The sequence below is a fragment of the Puma concolor genome, chromosome A1, assembly GCF_028749965.1.
Source record: "Puma concolor isolate L17-30 chromosome A1, mPumCon1.1.hap2, whole genome shotgun sequence".
Lineage (NCBI taxonomy): Eukaryota > Metazoa > Chordata > Mammalia > Carnivora > Felidae > Puma > Puma concolor.
In genome coordinates, this window is record NC_141667.1 from 157,071,180 (window position 1) to 157,092,857 (window position 21,678).

The 21,678-nt window shown below is 38.9% G+C and overlaps 1 protein-coding gene across 1 annotated transcript; it reads right to left on the reverse strand.

Annotated features, from left to right (window-relative positions):
- Positions 1-3,624: 3,624 nt before the first annotated feature.
- Positions 3,625-4,557, reverse strand: LOC112856838 (olfactory receptor 2T1-like). The gene has a single exon (XM_025920144.2). The coding sequence runs from the start codon at positions 4,501-4,503 to the stop codon at positions 3,625-3,627; it is 879 nt and encodes a 292-aa protein (XP_025775929.2). The 5' UTR covers positions 4,504-4,557.
- Between the last annotated feature and the right edge of the window lie 17,121 nt (positions 4,558-21,678).

A 21,678-nucleotide genomic window follows, 5' to 3' on the forward strand; every position in this document is an offset into this window, starting at 1 on the left:
CCATCAAAACCGTAGAGGAGAAAGCAGGAAAAAACCTCTCTGACCTCAGCCACAGTAATTTCTTACTTGACACATCTCCAAAGGCAAGGGAATTAAAAGCAAAAAGGAACTATTGGGACCTCATAAAGATAAAAAGCTTCTGCACTGCAAAGGAAACAATCAACAAAACTAAAAGGCCACTGATGGAAGGGGAAAAGGTACTTGCAAATACATATCAGACAAAGAGCTAGTATCCAAAATCTAGAAAGAACTCACCAAACTCCACACCCGAAAAACAAATAACCCAGTGAAGAAATGGGCAGAAGACATGAATAGACACTTCTGTAAAGAAGATATCCAGAATGCCAACAGGCGCCTGAAAAGATGCTCAACATCAGTCCTCATCAGGGAAATACAAATCAAAACCACACTCAGATACTACCTCATGCCAGTCAGAGTAGCTAAAATGAACAAATCAGGAGAGTATAGGTGCTGGAGAGGATGTGGAGAAATGGGAACCCTCTTGCACTGGTGGTGGGAATGCAAACTGGTGCAGCTGCTTTGGAAATCAGTGTGGAGGTTCCTCAAAAAATTAAAAATAGATCTACCCTATGACCCAGCAATAGCACTGCTAGGAATTTACCCAAGGGATACAGGAGTGCTGATGCATAGGGGCATTTGTACCCCAATGTTTATAGCAGCACTTTCACAAATAGCCAAATTATGGAAAGAGCCTTAATGTCCATCATTTGATGAATGGATAAAGAAGTTGTGGTTTATATATATAATGGAATACTACTTGTCAATGAGAAAGAATGAGAGATGACCTTTTGTAGCAACGTGTATGGAACTCGAGAGTGTTATCCTAAGTGAAATAAGTCATACAGAGAAAGACAGATACTAAATGTTTTCACTCTTATGTGGATGTTGAGGAACTTAACAGAAGACCATGGGGAAAGGGAAGGGGAAAAAAAGAGAGGGAGGGAGGCAAACCATAAGAGACTCTTAAAAACAGAAAATAAACTGATGGTTGATGGCGGTGTGGGAGGGAGGAGAAAGTGGGTGTTGGGCATTGAGGAGGGCACCTGTTGGGATGAGCACTGGGTGTTGTATGGAAACCAATTTGACAATAAATTTCATATTTAAAAAAAGACAAAAAATAAAAATCACAGAATACTTGTTTAAATCTATGTTTTCAATAACTATGTTTCCATTTATGTTGTTAATTTGCCATTCTCATTTCCTTGCTGCTGCCTCTTGTACAAGCTGTCCGCTGAAGCCCTAGTTGTCATGATATCATGTCATCCAATAAGAAAGAGTGGTGAAGTAAAGAGTTTGATCCCACCCTGATGTCTAAAGACATTACTGGAAGGCACATACATTTATATTTACTGGCCACTGGCCACAGCTTGTGTACATAGCCATACCCACCTGTATTGGTGACTGGAAAATATATTTATTTCAGGCAGTGCATTCTCAGTTAAAGTTGGGGTTATTTTTAAAGAAAGTAAAACTATATATTAAGAAACAACTTGCTCCCTGTATCACAGGAAGGGGTAAGCATGACCTCCTACATGTCATTTTTCAAAGCTTGCCCACTTGTTTAATGGACATGAGGTAAGATGTATGACTAAAGGCAAATTATGGCTTTCTTCTTTATTTGGGTAAGTGCTAAGGAGTCAAAGGATGTGTAAGGTCATGCATATGAAACATGAGGTCGGGGACTGTGGTGATGAAGGAATCCTGTTCTGGAATCAGATGGTGGGTATGTATCTATACAGTCTTGGCCACATAACTCCTTGTAATAGAAATATTTCAGGAATAGAAATATTTCTCCCCTGAGTAAATGTCTTCTTTGAAGAGAAAATGTGGTAGAAGTGTTCAAGTGGAAATGCAGTTCTCTATTCTGTTCTTGATTTTTATGAGGAGTCAATTTAGAAAAAAATAATCCAACTGCAGTAAAAGGGATGTAGATTGAACTTTAAGGATGACTTCTGGTCTCTGAAGACTTTTAGGGATGTCTTAAAACAAGAAGTTATTTTGGCATCTCTTATGAAGATTACTTTATATAATAAAGACTTGGGATGATAAAGTATGGTCTAGCTGGAATGTACAAGACTGCAATCAGGAACGGTCCTTTCCTCTTTCCCTGCTTTCCTGTTGCCTTCCTTCTATGTTAGATGGTGATACATGTAAAAGGAATAAGAATTTCTAAAGGTATTTAAGGGGAACTTAAGGATTGGGGTTGGTGGCATGTGAATAGATTTGTGTTTAGAGATTCTTTTGGCTCTCTTGGAAAACAAGTTGTATGTGTGGGATGGGTGAGAAAGAGAGCAAGGAGACCTGTTTGGAAGTTCCTGCATCATCCCAGTCAAGATTGACTGTATCTTTTGACTCTGGTGTTGGTAGTTGCAACACCGAGGATTTCATCTCATCAAAAGGTAAGCAGTGATGGCCAAATGGACAGGATTTGGTGAGGGATTAGGCATGGGCGGTGACAGAGTCCTGCTGACCTTGTGGAGCATTCACTCAGTTACCAGCCCTAGAGGAGATATCATGATTTTTTTGTTGATATGATGAATTTGAGGTGCCTCTGGAACATCCAGTGTGGATATTGAGCTTGGAGGAGACATCTGGCTGGCCTATAATATGTATGACAGACTTTGGTGTTAGGTGGTAACTGAAACCGTTGCCATGAATAAGAGTGACCTGAGAGACTGTGGACTGAGAAGAGAAGGGTCTACCACCATGTTTTTTAAGTCATTCGTAACTTAATGGGAAGGCATGGGCCAAAGTAGGAAAAAAAAAAAAACCAGAAATGTGGTATCACTACCAAAGGAAAAAAGATTTTCAAGGAGGAACTAGCAACAGTGCCAACGCTTTTGGGATTAGGTAAGAAATGTTCATTGGGTTTATCCATTTATTCAGCAAATATTTATTGATGGACTGTGTGCCAGGCACTCTTTGGGGAGATGAGGGTACAACACTATAAATCAAAACCTCAACTCCCCTGAACTGCACATTCTAAAGGGAAAAAGAAACATTGAATACACAAATTAAGTTAGAAAGAGATGGTGGAATGGGATAGAGATACCATCTTGGACAGTGTGGCCAGTACAGGCATCTCTGATATAATCATATTTGAGAAGTTCCTCATGCAAACATGCAAAAGTGTGGAGGAAAGCACCCAGGCATCAGGAACTCTGTGTTGAAGGACCACAAGCTGGGATTGTGCTTAGGAATTCTGATCAATAAGGCAGCCAGTGTGGCTGGAGGACAGGGATGAAGGAGAAATTTGGGGAAATAGCCAGAGAAGAAGGGCTTTGGGGGCCCTTTGGGGAGAAGAGATGCTTTTGGACATTTAGTGACAGAGGCGATGAAATATTGCCCTTTGGACAAGGGATGGCTGGAACAGAAACCAGACTGGAGTTTGTTGAGGTGAGGTAGGGGAGTGAAAAGTGGACACTGACAATCTGGACAACTCTTTGAAGAGAAAGGCAGTGGGTGGAGGGGAATAAGGGGTTGCCTTTTCACTTCCATTTATGTGGATTTGGGACTCCACTTCTCTTCTCAGGAGGAAATCCTAGAATGGGCTCCTGAAGCCACAGAGATGTCCTAGAGGTGGAAGGCCCCCTCTCCTGAGTGTTAAGCAATCTTACCCATCCCACACTTCCCTATGACATTCTTCATTGCTCCTGTCACTTCCTTGTTCCTGAGACTGTAGATGACAGGATTCAGCATGGGTGTGAGGACTGTATAGAAGATGGACACTACATCATCCTGGCCAGGAGAGTGGTAGGATGCAGGTAACATATAGGTATAGACGAGGGGTCCATAGAAGAGGTTGACAACTGTTAAGTGGGAGGAGCAGGTGGCTAGGGCCTTCCGACGCCCCTCCACAGAGTGCATCCCAAGCACTGCTGCCAAGATGAGGGCATAGGACATAGTGATAAAGGCAATGGGCAGCAGAAGGACTACCACACCTGTCACAAAAAGAACGTGCTCGTAGGAGGCTGTGTCAGCACAAACCAGCCTCAGCAGTGAAGGCACCTCGCAGAAAAAGTGTGCAATCTTCCTCGAGCCACAATAGGGGAACTGCAGGGTCAGTGCAGTCTGGATGGAGGCATTGAGAGACCCTCCCAGCCAGGAGGCAGCCACCATGAGCAGACAGGTCTGATGACTCATGAGTGATGGGTAGCGCAGAGGGTTGCAGATGGCCACGTAACGGTCATAGGCCATGAGGGCCAGCAGGAGGCACTCTGTGGCCCCAAAGAACATGAAGAAAAACATTTGTGCTCCACAGCCCACAAATGAGATGCTAGTCCAGCCAAAGAGGAAGCCTGCTATCATCTTGGGGATGGTGACTGAGGTGAAGAAGATGTCCAGAAAAGACAGCTGGCTGAGGAGGAAATACATGGGTGTGTGGAGCCGGGCATCTGCCCAGATCAGGAAAACCATGGCAGTGTTGCCAGCCATGGCAAGTGTGTAGACTACCACAACCATGCTGAAGAGGAACAGGTGCATTGGGCTCTCATTAAAAAGGCTTGTGAGGACAAAGCCGCCGGTGGAGGACTGGTTCCAGGGCCCTCTGCCTGCCTCTTGCCAAGCCTCGCTGTGGGGAAGAAGTAAACCAACTCATCATGGGCTGTAAAGTATCCACTCTGAGTCGGAGAGTGGAGTGATGGATGAAAACAGCAGACGGCCACAATTAAGTGAGCTGCCAGAGGGGCTGTGGGAGTTCTTCCTAATATTTTTTAAAGTTTTTGTATGTTTGGCATTATTTCATGATGAAAAAGTACTATAAAAAAACATGTCATGCAGCCAAAGCAGTGCTTAGATGAGACTTTTTTTCCCTTTTTTTTTTTAGTGTTTATTTATTTTTGAGAGAGACAGAATGCGAGCAGGGGAGGGGCAAAGAGAGAGGGAGACACAGAATCCAAAGTAGGCTCCAGGTTCTGAGCTGTCAGCAGAGAGCCTGAGCAGGGCTTGAACCCATGGAACTGTGTGTCATGATATGAGCAAAAGTCAGATGTTTAACTAACTGAGTCACCCAGGCGCCTTGAGAGGAGAACTTGTAATGTAAAATGTATGTGTTAAAAAAGAGGAAAGACTAAAAACTGATGATCAAAGTTTCCATTGTAAAAAGCCAGAAAAAGAACCACAATACATTAGAACACTCCATGTTTTGGGGCATCTGGGTGGCTCAGTCAGTTAAACATCTAACTCTTGAACTTGGCTCAGGTCATGATCTCATGGTTTGTGGTTTAAAGCTTGGTATTGGGCTCTGTACTGACAGTGTGGAGCCTGCTTGGGATTCTCTCTCTCTCTCTCTCTCTCTCTCTCTCTCTCTCTCTCTCCCCTGTTTGCCCCATCCCCTGCTCTCTATAAAAATAAATAAACATGAAAAAAAATTAGAACGCCCATGTTTTGTGAAATATACATACTTAGCAATATTTCTAATAATACACAAATGAGTAAATATGCACACAAGAAAAAAAAATTTAAATAAAACATTTACTTTCATGCCTAATCTAAGAACTAGATCTACAAATATATGAATTATATATTTCAAAATTCTTATTTACATGAGGATCCATGTGACGAATTTTTCTTAGAAATAGGTGAGATCTTTTGCTATGGCTGACAGGTGCATTTTATCAGCTAGCAAAGTTGTGCCATGCCATCTTTCCCTTGTCGCCTTGACTCCCAGGAGTCCTAAACATGCCCTTTGTGCTCAGATGTAGGAATTGCTCTTAAGTAGATTTCTGGAAGTCCGTTGTCCTCAACCCCCGTACTGTTACCTCATGTGAAGAAGTTTATAAACTTGTTTGATAGAGAATGGGACTCATTATAAATCTGTGAACTTCATAATAGGAGTAGGTAAACCAGTTTCAATAGTTGCTTTTGGAAGTATCAGAGGCCCTTAAAATTCTCCCTTATCAAATTACTTTTCTTCAAGTAAAGTCAATCTCTGTGAATGTCAAATTAAGCTATGATGAGAAAGAAGTCAGTCAAAGGCAGTTTTAGAAGATGTGGATGAGGGACAAACTCAGACCACACATTCCATGGTAAGACAGCTAGCAGAGAACTTCCCACTACTCAAAATCCCTGAGACTTCATGGCCTGTTGCCTTTCTTGGTTCCAGTACCCAAAATCCTAGGGAATGTTTTGAATTCTAGCTTATATTTTTGGGCTTGTGTATGATAACAAATGGCTTAAATGAAAGATAAAGAAAATGAACTTCCCAGAATTCTATAATGAGTTGAGAATATGAGAGAATGTTGGGACTGGCTGATACCATTGGGTCACTGAGAAAGGACTGGAGGGGCAGCAAAGTGTTTTGGAGGTACAACATGTCAGAGATGTGATAGACTGTGGCCCTAATCTGCATATCCTTTAAAATCACCAGCAGAGCTTTGCAATCTTTCGGTCATCTGTTTACGGTTTCCCTGAATCTAATTCTTGGCAGTGATCCCTGAGCACCTCTGCTTCTTAAGGCTCCCAGGCTAGTCTGATATGTGATCTGAGCTGAGATCCATTGCCTGGAACTTTTGGGATGAAAGTATAACTTTTGGTTGAAAGTATATAGGAGCTTAGAATCCAGGTTTTTTCCTAGGTCTCACACAGCTAGATCTCAGTAAGCTTTGCCAGGAAAAGGTTTTCCACAGTGCTCATCCTGGAATTTCTTGCTATGCATAGGGCCTTAAACATCACTGTTTCCAGGATGCTCATGCCACACATACAGATTCCTTAGAAATGAATCAAATGTGTTCAGACTATAGCAGGGCCCATCCCAAAGCTTGTCTCCAGAGCTGAGCACAAGAAGTTAACAGTGTTAAACCTAAACATTCAACATGAGCTTTTAGTGAAGATATAATATACTGCATATGTTTTCTATATTTATGATGCTCTGACATCTTGAGGCCTTGCAGACCCTGCAAGGGACTGCCCCTCTCAGATTTGCTAATTCATAGACATAGTGAACAACTTACAATAATTAATGTCTTAGGTGTTAAAACCAACAAATCCTGAGTACATACCCCCCCGCATCTGCCTCTCTTTATCAGTGTGGGACACTATCCCTCTGCTGTAATCACCCCAGGGACAGATTCCAGACAACTAGTGACAACCTCATAGCTCAAAGCCAACTAAAATTATTCAAACTACTCAATCCTAAACGTGCTCAGCTGTGCCTGACCCAGTCCTTCCCACAAAAATTACAGTAAAACTTTTACCTATGTTTTCCCCTCACTAATTCTGCCTCCTTACCAACCCTGATGCTTCCTTCCCCCTGTGGCCCTGTATGATGTGGCATGCCCCCTCCTTTTGCAAACTGTAGATTACCTTCTTAATGGTAATAATAACCACAACCTGACATAAAGCAAGATTCCAGGTGCATTTGAAAACATTCCTCTGAAGAGAATTTTATCATGTTTTCCCTGTTTTGTCACCTTGTAGGCAAACTTTGTGTTGTTTGGTATCTCAAAAGTCTTATAACCATGAGATTTTATAGGTAGAGGAAACCTAAGCCATCATCCCAATTTTATCCATAAGCAGCATGAGCCTCGATCAACAAATTTTTGAACTTCCAGGCAAGATCCAAAATCCTCCTGTTCTAGAGAAGGCTTTCTCAAGCCTGGCATAATGGACATTTTACTGTGGATAATTTTTTGCTATGAAAGGCTACCCTGTAAACTGCAGTATATTTAGCAGCATCTCTGAACTCTCCCATTAGATGCCAATAGCCTTCCCTACAGTTGTGACAAACAAACGAAATGTCTGCAGACTGCCAAATATTCCCTGCTGGGGAAAATTACCCCTGATTGAAGACCTGTTCCCTAGAGCTCTATTATCAGTTACCTTTCTTTTCCTCCTTTCTTCTCCACAAAAGCAAAAGGAACTCACAATAGGAACTCACATGTTCAGAATCTGTAATAATTTGACCCAGAGTCAGCTGAATGTTCTTTGCAGATTTCACCAAGTTTAAGCCATTGTGAGTAAGGACCTAGTCTCTGGAGTCAGGTTCCTTGGGTTCAAGACCCAGCTCCACCAGCTCTGCAACTTAGGCTACTCAGCTTCTGGTTCCTTGTCTCAAAATTGTTGGATCTGTTGGGAGTAATAGTGGTTAATACAGGTAGAGTGCTTGCAGCACAGTCAGGCAGGAAGAATATGCTGTTTGTCACCTGCTATTAACAACACAACTCTTACCACTTTTATAGCCCTGAGCTGCTGCTTATCTCTCTATATAAAATGGAGTCATGATACTCACTTCTCAGGGTTGTTATGAGTATTGAATAAGAAAAAATGTTGAGGTTATGCCTTTTGCATGATAGGTATTCAGTAAATGTTATAACAGTTCTCTTCCTCACTTAAGCAAATTAATTCTGCAAAATAATCATATAATCAGTAATTGTACCCACCTGCAAAGAACTCCTAATGCCTCTCGCTTGGAGATTTCCCTTGGATTTCGCTTGGAAACCTTGGAGGTTTCCACAGATTTTGTTCTCAGAAACCTTGGAAGGGGTTGTGTTTGTTGTGATGGGAAGAGCTCCTCCCATGCACACTGGATCTCTCCATCTACACTGGGTATTACTTGTGACTAAGGACTCTGGCCACAGAGTATATTTCTCCACAGAAGGCAGCTCATATGGCCCCGGATGTGTGATTGCCCACATACATACTATTACCTCTATGGCTGTCTTTTGGTATGGCCAGTTGAATTTAACACCCCCTTTGTGGAGCTATGCATAAGCAATTATTCTTAGAAATTATTCTTTGTTCTGACATTATTGATTTTTCTTTTCATGGCAGTTTTTTCAATATTAACACACATACCCATCTGCATTGCAGTGTATAAAGTGCATGTGTGTGCACATGTGTGTCTCAGAATAAATTTTTACGATGGTTCCTTTTCTTTTAGACTATTCCCAGGAGGAAGAGGATATGTTTTTCTATTCCTGCCACCTCTAGCTTACTTAGATGTGAACTAGTACCCAGTAGGCATAGGAAAACCACTAGAATGAACAAAAAAGAAATCTTCAATGTAAACAACACATTTTGTGTTGTTGGGTATATCTAGACCTAGTCTTCATTCTCTCTCCCTATGACTTTTCTTACTGGTATGTTTTTTTTTTTTTTCTACTCCCCTACAGTTTAACTGCTTTAAAAAAAAAAGTTTATTTATTTATTTTTGAGAGAGAGAGAGAGAGAGAGAGACAGAGAGAGAGAGAACAAGCTGGGGAGAGGTAGAGAGGGAGAGGGCGACACAGGCTCCAGGCTCTGAGTGGTTAGCACAGAGCCCAACATGGGGCTCGAACTTACAAACTGTGAGATCATGACCTGAGCTGAAGTCAGATGCTTCACCAACTGAACCACACAGTCCCCCACATTTTTTCTTTTAAAGTAGAGCACACAATGATTTTTACAATTTAAGACATCTCATTTATGGAGAAAGATAGTGTTGAAAAACAAAAACAAAAATCAAACAACTTTCAGATTGTCAGAGATTTTAAATGCTGGAAAATTTGACAGAAGACAAGTTGTGGAATTTCCCATTGTCAATTGTGGGGCTGCATAAATGGGGGTGAAGGTTTTAAATTACTTCCCTATATCTCAACCTCTCATCTTTCTCTCACTCACCTCACATTGTCCCAATGTGCAGTCTCCATTAGAGGGCTCAGTCTCTTATTGACTTTTATCCTTCTTCATGTCCTTCCTGGGCTTGAGCTTGTGGCTCAGAAACTGAAACAGACCTTGGGGAGTCCATATAGAAAGCTGTGAAATCTGAGGCCATAATCCATCTCCATTCAACAAGGCACCCCTAATAGCTTCTCATTTCCCCCTAGAGTCCTGTTTTCTACAGCGTGACTTAGCCACAGTTATAATAATTAGGGTGAGCTGCAGCCATAAGCTACTTAGCCCCAAAACTTCAAATCACAGATGAGGTAATGGCATTTATATTTGGTCCCCAAATCTGCACATCGGAATTATCTAAGGAGCTTCAAAAATGTTGATGTATGTGCCCCATCTTCTGAATTAGTGATTTAATTGGTCTGGGTTATGGCTAGGTCTTTGGAAGGTTTAAAGGTTTCCAGGTGATTTTAATCAGACAAATCTGGAAACCATTGAATAAGGATTTCACAGGCAGAGGAATAACAAATATGCCAATGGCTAACACCTAGGTCTCCTTAGAGAAAAATGGATCAGCCACCTCTTCAAAATGCAAATTCTCAGGCCTCACACAGACCTATCAAATCAGAAACTCTGGGTGGTGGCTCAGAACTCTATTTTAACAAGACCTCCAATTGGTCCAATGTTTGCTCAAGTTTGAGAACCACTATTCTGTAGCACAGAGGTTCTCGACCAGAGTGATTTCCCCCTCACCCATGGGATATTTGTCAGTGGCTGAAGACATTTTTGGTTGTCACAACCCAGAAGTAGGGATGGCATATAGTGGGAAGAAGCCAGGAATACTTCTAGACATCCTATAGTGTACAGGATAGCCCCCAAACAGAAAATTAACCAGCCCAAAACGTCCATAGTGCCAAGATTGGAAAAGTTTGCTCCGAACTGTGTTGGCTTCCTAGGCAATTATGGCCTAAATTTATGTTACCTGAGGGTAACATACAGAATAAAAATTCTGTACCCCACGGAGCAGTAAGATGAATAGTGCATATTGTGTCAGCTGCATGAGGTTGTTGAATGATTAAGTGAATGAACAAGACTCATGATAGAAGTGAAGGGAAAGGCCAAAGCTCATACAATTGACTAAAGGAGGAGCTTTTGATGTAGTGAAAATTCACGTTTATTTAGAGCATTAAAACAATCTTAAGCTGGGTTTTATAGGAGCCAAACAGACATGGTCAGGTGTTTCCTAAACAATGGACAAATTTGGCACAGTCAATTCTTCTGATGAGTATTTAGATTTGCGAGATATACACAGAAGCGCTGGTGGGTGTTTTTCTTTTATAACACAGGGGTGGTGGTGGCTCCTGGATGTGGCTCAGACTCTATGAAGGAAAAACTGCCACTCTGTGGTCTCTTGCTATTGGACTATTTTATTGATGAAACTTCCAAAGTTCTGCAGACTTGTTTGACGTTCATGGCTAAAATATGGACTCAGTGCAAGGGAGACAATGAGAGTGACTGACCTGCGAGCAGTTTTGTCAGCTGTTAAAACAGACCAGGGAGGAGTGGTTGGGGAGAGGTAGAAATCTCTTTGTTCCACCGCTTAACACAGCATTGGGATTTCATCTAGATATACAAATGGCTTTAATATTTCTACCCACTATTTTACTATGTGCCAGGATTGTGTTCAGTGTGCTAAATGCATGTGTTCTAAGTATTATTGTCTTCATTTTACAGAGTAAAAAGCCAAGATTCAGAGATAACAAATACAAGACTGAAGGGTTCAAATTCAGTCTGACCAGAAGCCACTACTTGTTGTGCCATGTCATTTTGTTTTGACAACATTCTTATAGTTCTCTGAAATCCCACCTTTTCAACAGTGCTGTGCAACTGGCCACCAAATGCCAGTGTAACTCAACTAATTAATTGTAGAAATGCCAGTTAGTAGACCTACTTTAACTACAATCCAAGTAATTTATACACTCTGCTCAAATAAAATCTAGAGGGAAACATCTAAAGAAACTTCTTATATACGATCAAGAGAAAAGAAGGTGAAGGGCAATTAACCACACTTCTTAGTTCTCCCCCACTAGCACTTTAACAAAGTCCCTATGATTAATGAATATAAAATGAGATGGGTTACAGGAAGGATGTCCTAGCAGAGAAGGTTTGTTTTCTTCTAAAATAGCTGATTGATGAAGATTGTGGCTCTTCGTTCTTTGATATTCTTTACAAATAGGGGAACAAGCTCCTTACCTGTGTGGACACTTGAGGTCCTGAAGTGGGACAGGATGTTTCCCAAAACTGAGAGCCAGTGATTCTCTCCTTGCGGGCTCCTAAATATTTCTTAGGAAATTGTGTAGGCAATTAAATGGCTTCAAAAAGGAGACATGATATAGACTGAAAAGAATTCCAAATAAGCACAAGTATCAAGGTCTGAGATAAAGTTCTTGGTTTCTGGACAAGTGATGGCTTCTATGGAAAAACACATGAATACTTCCTCAGCCATAATGCTATGTCTGCAGGAGCTCCAGGGCCCCCACACTATTATTTCAAAGCCTTATATACAAAGGGTATTTGTGAGAGGCCTTAGATATCATTGGTTAGATCAACATAACGTCACCTCTGTGTCTAGGGGAAACTGCTCCCCAGTCAGCAGTTAGAGATGTGGAGAAGCATCCTTCCTTCCTCCCTCCCTTCCTTCCTTCATTCCTCTCTTCCTTCCTCCCTTCCTTCCTTGCTTCCTTCCCTTCTTTCTCCCTCCTTCCCTACTGTCTTCCCTTCCTTCAAAATATCTACTGAAGTTGATTTTAGTTATATTTTGTGTCCTATGGCAATAGGTTTTTATTCCTCAATTCTAAGAGTAATCAGAGTGGGAATCAAACTAATATTTTTTTATCTCTCATTTTGCATTAAACACTTAACATATTATCTCATTTTATACTTTTATAATAAAAGAGATACTAAACCATTATTTTACACATAAAAAATAGAAGTTCAGAAGGTTAACCAGCTTAGTGTTGAAGATCATCTTGGGGTGTGATCCCAAGTCTGTGTCATAGTGAAGCCTGTGACCTCCGTGGTCTACCATGTGGCCAGCATGTACTATGTGCACTCTGCTAGCCCTAGATATATATGTGGGAATTTAGGTCATGTTAATATGCACAGACCCCCACAACATAACTGTTTGGTGTTTGTGTCTACACAAGCCTAATGAATTGATATTTTGGATTTAGTTGAGTGAAAACAATGAAATTGGTTTATTTCTCAAAAAAATCATCAGATATCTGTGTTCTAAACAATAAATGAGAACCTATCTCTGAATAGTATAAAAAATATTAGAAAATACGGTCCACATACAATATCTCATTCCCTGATTACTTCAGTTTTTTTTCTTTAGGCAATTGTACATCAGATTGTACATCAATTGAATATGCACAGATTATAGAGAGTGTTGTGCTCTCAGAATTTATAATTTCAATTAATACAACAACAAAGTAGGGTGAATATTATTATTCCATTTTGCAGATATAGAAATTGAGACTTCAAAAGAAAAGCATCTTGCTCAGGAGCACTGAGTTTATATTCAGTAAATGCTCCCAAATCTGACAACTTTATTTTTGAACCAGACCTAAACCTATATTGTTGCTGAGGAATTTTTATTTATTAATTCTTGCTTTTACTCATTCAAAACATACTTATTTACCACTGATCATGTCCTGATGCATTATTGGTCTTCTGACTCTTAAAGATGGAAGTTACTTATGGAACATTCTACTTTTGATCCTAAGAGATCTAATAGCAACTATTGTGTTTCTTTTTTTATCATTTATATATTGAGGTCTTACCTGTACCAAGGTTCCAAGTGCTCAAATAGTCCTGGAGAGTGTGTAAGCTAAGGACCATAGATAAAGAATCTTTTTTCTTCATCAAGCATAGGCCTTGCCAGGCTATTTTCTGTGATTTTCTGACCACTGCTGTATTGTTATAACAGTAGAGATAATAATATGGAATAATAATATTCACTTTACTTTGTCGTTGTATTAATTAAAATTATAAATTGTGAGAGCACAATAGTCTTTGTAATCTGTGCATATTCAACTGGCAGCAGTAAACAGTTGACTCTGATGTACAGTTGACTAAAGAAAAAATGAAGTAATCAGGTAATGAGATATTGGATGTGGACTGTATTTTGTAATATATTTTATACTATTCAGAGATAGGTTCTCATTTATTGTTTAGGACACAGAAAAAGTACAACCAGCAACTGTTGTATCTATGCACACTGATGTCAGCATGAATTTTGAGTGGGAAATGAAATAATATGAGTTTATTTTCCAAAAGTTCATGATCTTTTTGTCTGCCTCATTGTCAAACTTCCCTTCATATTTAAAGTGCTGTGGGCATCACCATAGCTAAGATCATGAAGTCAGCTTTTCATTGGTACGTTTTCTCTATTCCCTCATATTTCTTTCTACTTTATTGTGGTTCTTCTATCCTCAGCCTCAGCTATCCTCAGTCTCCATTATCATGATGTAACCCGAGATCAAAGGAACTATAAGTGAGATAACAGTGATTAACAGGCTTCATGCATGCTGCTCTCTATCCACTGAATAATCCCACTGAATAACCTACATGTACATGACTTATGTTTAAGACTAGTCTACAACTAAATCAGGGAAGTCTGTTTGTTGCTTTTCACATGGTATCTCTGTTTTTCATATGTGATCCTACTCTTTTTTTTTTTTTTTATCCAACAATGCTTACTAGTATCTCCAAGAGTGGGCTTATATTGTGAGAGTTGTGGACTATATCTTTGAGCTGTTCTAGTCTGGGAGGAATCATGAGACAATATACCACAAAATCATATGATTCAGTTCTCTGCACGTGGAAACACAAGCTACCTTAAGATGGGGCTGTTTTGGTGCATTCCAGAGTCTCCTTTGGCTGTTATGTCCAGCCACAGTCTTTTCAAAATTTGTTATATTATTTAAGGTGCACAACTTGATTATTTGATATATGTGTACATTGTGAAATAATCACCACAATCAAGCTAATTAGCCAGGTAACAGTATTGTTATCTATAGTGACCATGTTACACATTAGAACTCCAGAATTTATTAATCATGAATAACCAAAATCTTGTGCCCCATCTCTCCATTCATACTCCCAGCTCCTATGACCCAGCAATACCATTTTTAGGTATTTATGCAAAGGAATTGAAGTTAGGATCTTGAACAGATGCTTGCACTCTGTGTTCATTGCAGTGTTTTTCACAATAGCAAACATATGAAAACAACCTGAGTGTCCATTGAATGAAAGCGTTGCAGGATTTTTTACCTCTAGCCTCTGGGGTTCATAGTCTCACCGCTTTGACAATGAAGAGGTGGACACAGAATGAGCAGCAGGCAGAAGTTTATTAGAGTATAAGATCAGAAAGGAAGAATAGTAGGAAAGCTCTCTTTACAGAGAGGGGACATTCAAAAGTGAAGGCCTGAAGACTATAGTAAAAGGTCCTTGCTTTATAAGGTTATGGTCAGACCTCCTTATCCCTTGTTCTTTCCCAGGTTCTACCCTTACTGGCTGGATAGTCCTAGGTGCTGGGTTGTCCATTCCTGATTGGCTCGACTCCATTGTGTGAGGAGTCAGACTGGTCATACTGTCCCTCACATAGCACAAGTTTTATGATTTACTTTTTTTTTTAATTTTAATTTTAATTTTTTAAAATTTATGTACAAATTAGTTAGCATATAGTGAAACAATGATTTCAGGAGTAGATTCCTTAAAGACCCTTACCCATTTAGCCCATCCCCCCTCCCACAACCCCTCCAGCAACCCTCAGTTTGTTCTCCATATTTATGAGTCTCTTCTGTTTTGTATGGTTTACTTTTTTAATGGTATTTTGACTGTCAAATTCCTGAGAGGAACCTGAGGAGGAGTAGGTGATGTCTGTTACATTCTTTTATTTTTTAATTTTAATTTTTTTTAATTTACATTTATTTATTTTTGAGAGACAATGAGACAGAGCATGAATGGCAGAGAGAGGAGACACCAAATCTGAAGCAGGCTCCAGGCTCTGAGAAAGCACTCAGCACAGAGCCCGATGCGGGGCTCCAACCCACGAACTGCGAGATCATGACCTGAGCCGAAGTCAGACACTTAAGAGATTGAACCACCCAGGTACCCCAGATGTCTGTTACATTTTTAAGAGGAATCTTAAGCCTGAGAGATTTTTCTGTGTGGGACCTCCCAAAATTATTACAAATATGTGTTTTTCCCCACGCAGGGACCTCATCCTTTCCCTTTCCCTCAGGTCCTATCCTTTCCCTTTCTTCCTCTTGAATACTATCTTTTCCTATCATAAAAGGATTAAAAAAACAGTTTATATATACAGTGGAATATTATCCAGCCATAGTCTTGTTTTCTCTATTACTTTTATATTCCCTGGTTTGTTCTTAATAGGACAGATCGGCTTAGGAGGGAGTAACAAAGTCAGCTTCTGTCTTCTGACATTGAACACCAATACATTTTAAACCTTGTCTTTGCAAGCCTGTTTTCCATTGCCCTTCAGCACATTCCTACTCACCTCAATAAACCTTAATTTCTTTATAATATCTGTATGTTTTGGTTGCCTAAATTAAACACAATGCCTAAATCATTTTTGATGTTGAGAGAAACAATGGTGACTTCTGCACTTTTGAATTTCAAGTTTTTTGTTTTTGTTTTTAATTCTTCCATTGCATAATTTGGCTTATTTAGCTTATGGTAGCCTATATATGTCCCTGATTATTTGCTTTATTACTTGTACTTATTCCAATTGTCCTTATCCCATTTTTGCCTTGCCAGGTTTCTGAACCTATGTTTACACTCTTACATTAATTACTACTGGATATCTTCATAGGTGAGTAACTGAACATTCCTATATAAAATACAGTGATTCTCATATTTTTTCTACACATTGAAATATTTTTGTCACCATATTTTAAAATATACATTATAAGCCTTTTGATCACTTCTATTATTATTCTGGATGCCAATAATATTAATAACTACCATTTGTTGTGCACTTCAGTCACAGTCATTGTCATTGTCAGTCATTGAGCCATGTGTCAGTCATTGAGCCATGATTTTTACATGCTTACACCAACCATAAAGAAGTATGGATTATTACATCTGTGGGTAACATGGAGGCCTGGAAAGTTTAAGCAACTTTCTCAAGCCTGCACTATCAGCAGGAGGCAGAGCCAGGATTTTAAGCAAGGAATGTCGTTCCCCAAAGCCTCATTTAGTTAGAGGTGTGTTTTCCACTAACTGACTCTAGAATGTCTTAGGGATTTTTCACTGGGTTTGCATTTCCAAACCAAATCAGAAAACACACATTTTACCACTACATCACCACCAACAATGAAAACCACTTACTCAAATGATTAGTGAAGAATTGAGAGTTTTCAAGAGTAATCATTTCATTCTGACTTCAGCTGACTAGTTTAAGAGCTGGAATGTTCAGGTCCATCAAACCCATCAAAACAGTAGACAGCTGGAACAGTCCTGATCTTTCAAATAAGCCTGCAGATGGAACAACCCCCAAGTACTGTTTTTTAAATATCTAAGCCAACATTGTACACACATAAATTTTGTGTACACATTCAAATTTTGCTTGTAGCTGTGTAAATTAACACAACATTCACAAAACATTTTGATCCATTAGTTTCATTTCTGGAAATTTATGCTAAATAAATTATTAATAAGGATGGTAAAGTTATGTGCATAAATATAGTCCATATAGCTTACCCTAAATTAGTACAAAATGGGATAAAACAAATGCCTAGCTATAGGGAAATAAGTAAACAAATTTTGTTAGGTTCACCCCATGGAGTATCATTAATCGTTTGAAAATGACATATACTTAAAATATCTAGCAATGTGAAAGGAATCTTATGAAAATAATGAAACCATAAAGCAGAATATGAAACTATAATTGCAATGATAAAAATTACATATTTTATACAGAAAAGATATGGAAGAGGATTTAAATCTTGAGATGATGAGTGATGGATTATTCTTTCACCTTTTATTTCCATTATTATTACCATAATACTTATTAAATAGTAAATATAATAATGTAAATTGATTATTTTCATTCATTCAATCATTAATAATATTTAAAATGTCAGTCTGTTTATCTGGACTTAACTCTAGCTATAATCTGCCACAAAAGGTGTTTTGGCTTTATCTCATCCCTAAGGAATTGAGGAAAACTTAAAGCTGATTTTCACACTGTCTTATTGGAGAGAGTTCAGATAATTATTTTTATTTGTACGAAATTGCTCTCCAGACTTTGAATTAATGGTGAGAGGACTAAATCCCAGAAAAGTGAATTTTCCATGGTGGTTCAGGCTGTGTCTACAGAGAACTGACAGAACCTGTCACTTCTGTCTGGTCTTTGATAAAATGAATGAGGGAAGTTGAATCATAATGCACACAGACCCATGGACATGTCCAGCTGCTCTGAACCGTGTGCTTTTTGGAGAAGTCATGAGGTGACTTCAGAGCACTCCCTCCCAGCTCGTGCTGTTGGACTACACCTGGAGGGTGGCTCTGAGACACAGAAATGTTCCCTGAGTAGGCAGCACAAATTCAAGATAATCAGCTTCCACTGAGAATCATGGTGTGGAGGGCATTATTAGAGCATGCCCCTGGGAGCCAGCACCACTGAGGACCTGAGGAACTGAACACACAGTTCCAAGGCCCTCCTGGGGCACCTGTATAATCAGAAAACTCAATATATATTGATGCTTTCATATGGATAATCAAGTGATTTTTTTAAAAAAAGAAGTATAATTAACATGTAGTGTCATATTAGTCTTAAGTGTACAGTATAATGATTCAACAATTCTATGCATTTCTCAGTGCTCATCTATTTTGCCATCCCCACCCTTCTTCTCCTCTGACAACCACAATGTGTTCTCTACATTTAAGAGTGGTTTTTTTTTTACCTCTTTTTTTCTTTTTTTTTTCTTTAAATTGTTTTGTTTAATTCCATATAAGAGTGAAATCACATGGTTTGTCTTTCTTGGACTGATTTTTTTCGCTTAGCATTACATCCTCCATGGACCTGCTAGGTCCATCTATGTTGTTGCAAATAGGAAGGTTTCATTATTTTTTATGCCTGGGTAATACTCCATTGTGTGTTGTATGTATATGTACATCTCACATCTTTGTCCATTCATCTATTGATGGATGCTTGAATTGTTCCATATTTTGGCTACAGTAGATAATGCTGCAAAACACACAGAGGTTCATATATATTTTTGAATTAACGTTTTCACTTTTGGAGGCTGAATACCTAGTAATGGAGTTACTGGATCATATGGTAGTTCTATTTTTTTTTTTTTCAACGTTTATTTATTTTTGGGACAGAGAGAGATAGAGCATGAACGGGGGAGGGGCAGAGAGAGAGGGAGACACAGAATTGGAAACAGGCTCCAGGCTCTGAGCCATCAGCCCAGAGCCTGACGCGGGGCTCGAACTCACGGACCGCGAGATCGTGACCTGGTTGAAGTCGGACGCTTAACCGACTGCACCACCCAGGCGCCCCTGTGGTAGTTCTATTTTTAATTTTTAAAGGAAATTCTATTTTTTTTTTGTATTTGAGAGAGAGAGAGAGAGAGAGAGAGAGAGAGAATGTGATCAGGGGAGAAGGGAAAAGGGAGAGAGAGAGAAAATCTTAAGCAGACTCCACACTCAGTGTAGAGCCTGATGTGGGGCTTGATCTTACAACTGTGAGATCATTACCTGAGCTGAAATCAAGAGTCGGACACCTAACCAACTAAGCCACCCAGGTGCCCCCAAATTTTAAGGGTTTTCTTTTTTTTTTTTTTTTTAATTTTTTTTTTCAATGTTTATTTATTTTTGGGACAGAGAGAGACAGAGCATGAACGGGGGAGGGGCAGAGAGAGAGGGAGACACAGAATCGGAAACAGGCTCCAGGCTCCGAGCCATCAGCCCAGAGCCTGACACGGGGCTCGAACTCACGGACCGCGAGATCGTGACCTGGCTGAAGTCGGACGCTCAACCGACTGGCCACCCAGGCGCCCCAAGGGTTTTCTATACTCTTGCATAATGGCTGTACCAATTTACATTTCCACCAAAGTACATAAGGGTTCCTTTTTCTACAAATTCTCACCAACACCTGTTATTTATTTTTTAAAAATGTATATTTAATTATGTGGTTATTATCTTCTCTTTAAAAGTTTACTTATTATTTTTGAGAAAGAGAGAGAGAATGAGAAAGCAGGGAAGGGCGGGGGGGGTGGGCGGTGAGAGAGAGAGCATCTCAAGCAGGGATTCACTGTCAGCATGGAGCCCAATGAAGGGGCTCAATCTCATGAACCATGAGATCATGACCTGAGCCGAAATCAAGAGTTGGATGCTTAACTGAGTCACACAGGGACCCTATCTTCTCTCTTTATAAGTACCTAAGCACCTGATAGAGAATTCATCTCTTATTTTCTTTCTCTCAAAAAAACCTCACTATTTATTTATTTTATTCAAGTATAATTAATATACTGTTATATTAGTTTCAGGAATGAAATATAAAGATTTCACAATTCTATATATTTCTCAGTGCTTATGGAGATAAGTGTACTCTGAATCCTTTTTTGATTGTACCTTTTATTTAACAACTTACTGCAATCAATGTGATACATCATTTAACAAAAGGAAAGATAAGAATCATATGATCATTATGATGCAGAAAAAAAGCACTTGACAAAGTTCAGCATCCATTCATGATAAAAACACTCAACAAAGTGGGTTTAGAAGAACTCTATCTCACCATAACAAAGGCTATATAGATAAATCTACATCTAACCTACTCAATGAAGAAAAGCTAAGAACTATTCCTTTAAGATCAGAAACAGGGCAAAGATATCCACTCCTACCACTTCTATTCAATATAGTATTGAAAGACCTAACCACAGCAATAAGACAAACAAAAGAAGTAAAATGTATCAAAAAGGTAAAGTTAAATTGTCATTATTTGCAGATGATATGATACCACACTAGAAAATCCTAAAGATTCCACCAAAATACTACTAGAACAAACAAATTCAGTAAGTTGTAGGAAAAAAAATAATATGCAAAATCTGTTGCATTTCTATATGCTAATAACAAAGTAACAAAGAGTAAAATTTACAAAAATACAATTTGCAGTTTTACCAAAAGGAATAAAATACTTGGGAATAAATTTAACAAAGAAGATTAAAGACCTATGCTCTGAAAACTATAAAATATTGATAAAATAAATTGAAGATGACACAAACAAATGGAAAGATTCAATGCTCATAGAATGGAAGAATTAATATTTTATATATATATATATATATATATATATATATATATATATATATATATCCTGTTCACAGTTAGATACATAAGTGCTCAAGAATTACTAAACATAATGCCACTGGAGACTGACATAAGATACAGTGCTACTTGTTATAATATTTTTAATGTAGTAAAATATATATAACATAAAAGTGTCATTTTAACCATATTAAAATGCACAATTCAGTGGCATTAATTACATTCACAATGTTTTGAAATCATTACTACCATTTCCAAATATTTTCATCATCCCATGTGAAAACTGCAATAACTCCCAATTTTTCCCTCATCTTGGTCCCTCTATAAACATTGTTCTACTTTCTGTCTCTATGAATTTGCCTATTCTAGATGCTTTATAAAAACAAAATCATACAATATTTGTCCTTCTATGCCTAGCTTATTATATTACACTTTGCTTGTTTTCAAGTTTCATCCATGTTGTTGTATGTATTAGAATTTCATCCTTTTTAAAGGCAAATAATACTCCACCACATTTTTTTATGTCTGTACCACATTTTGTTTTTCTAGTCATCTGTTGATGGACTCTCAGGTCCTTTCAATCTTCTGACTACTGAATAACGTTGCTATAAACAAAGGCATAGAAGTATCTGAGTTCTTATTTTCAGTTCTTTTGGGTATATATCTAAGACTGCAATTGCTGGATCATTTGGTAATTTTATTTTT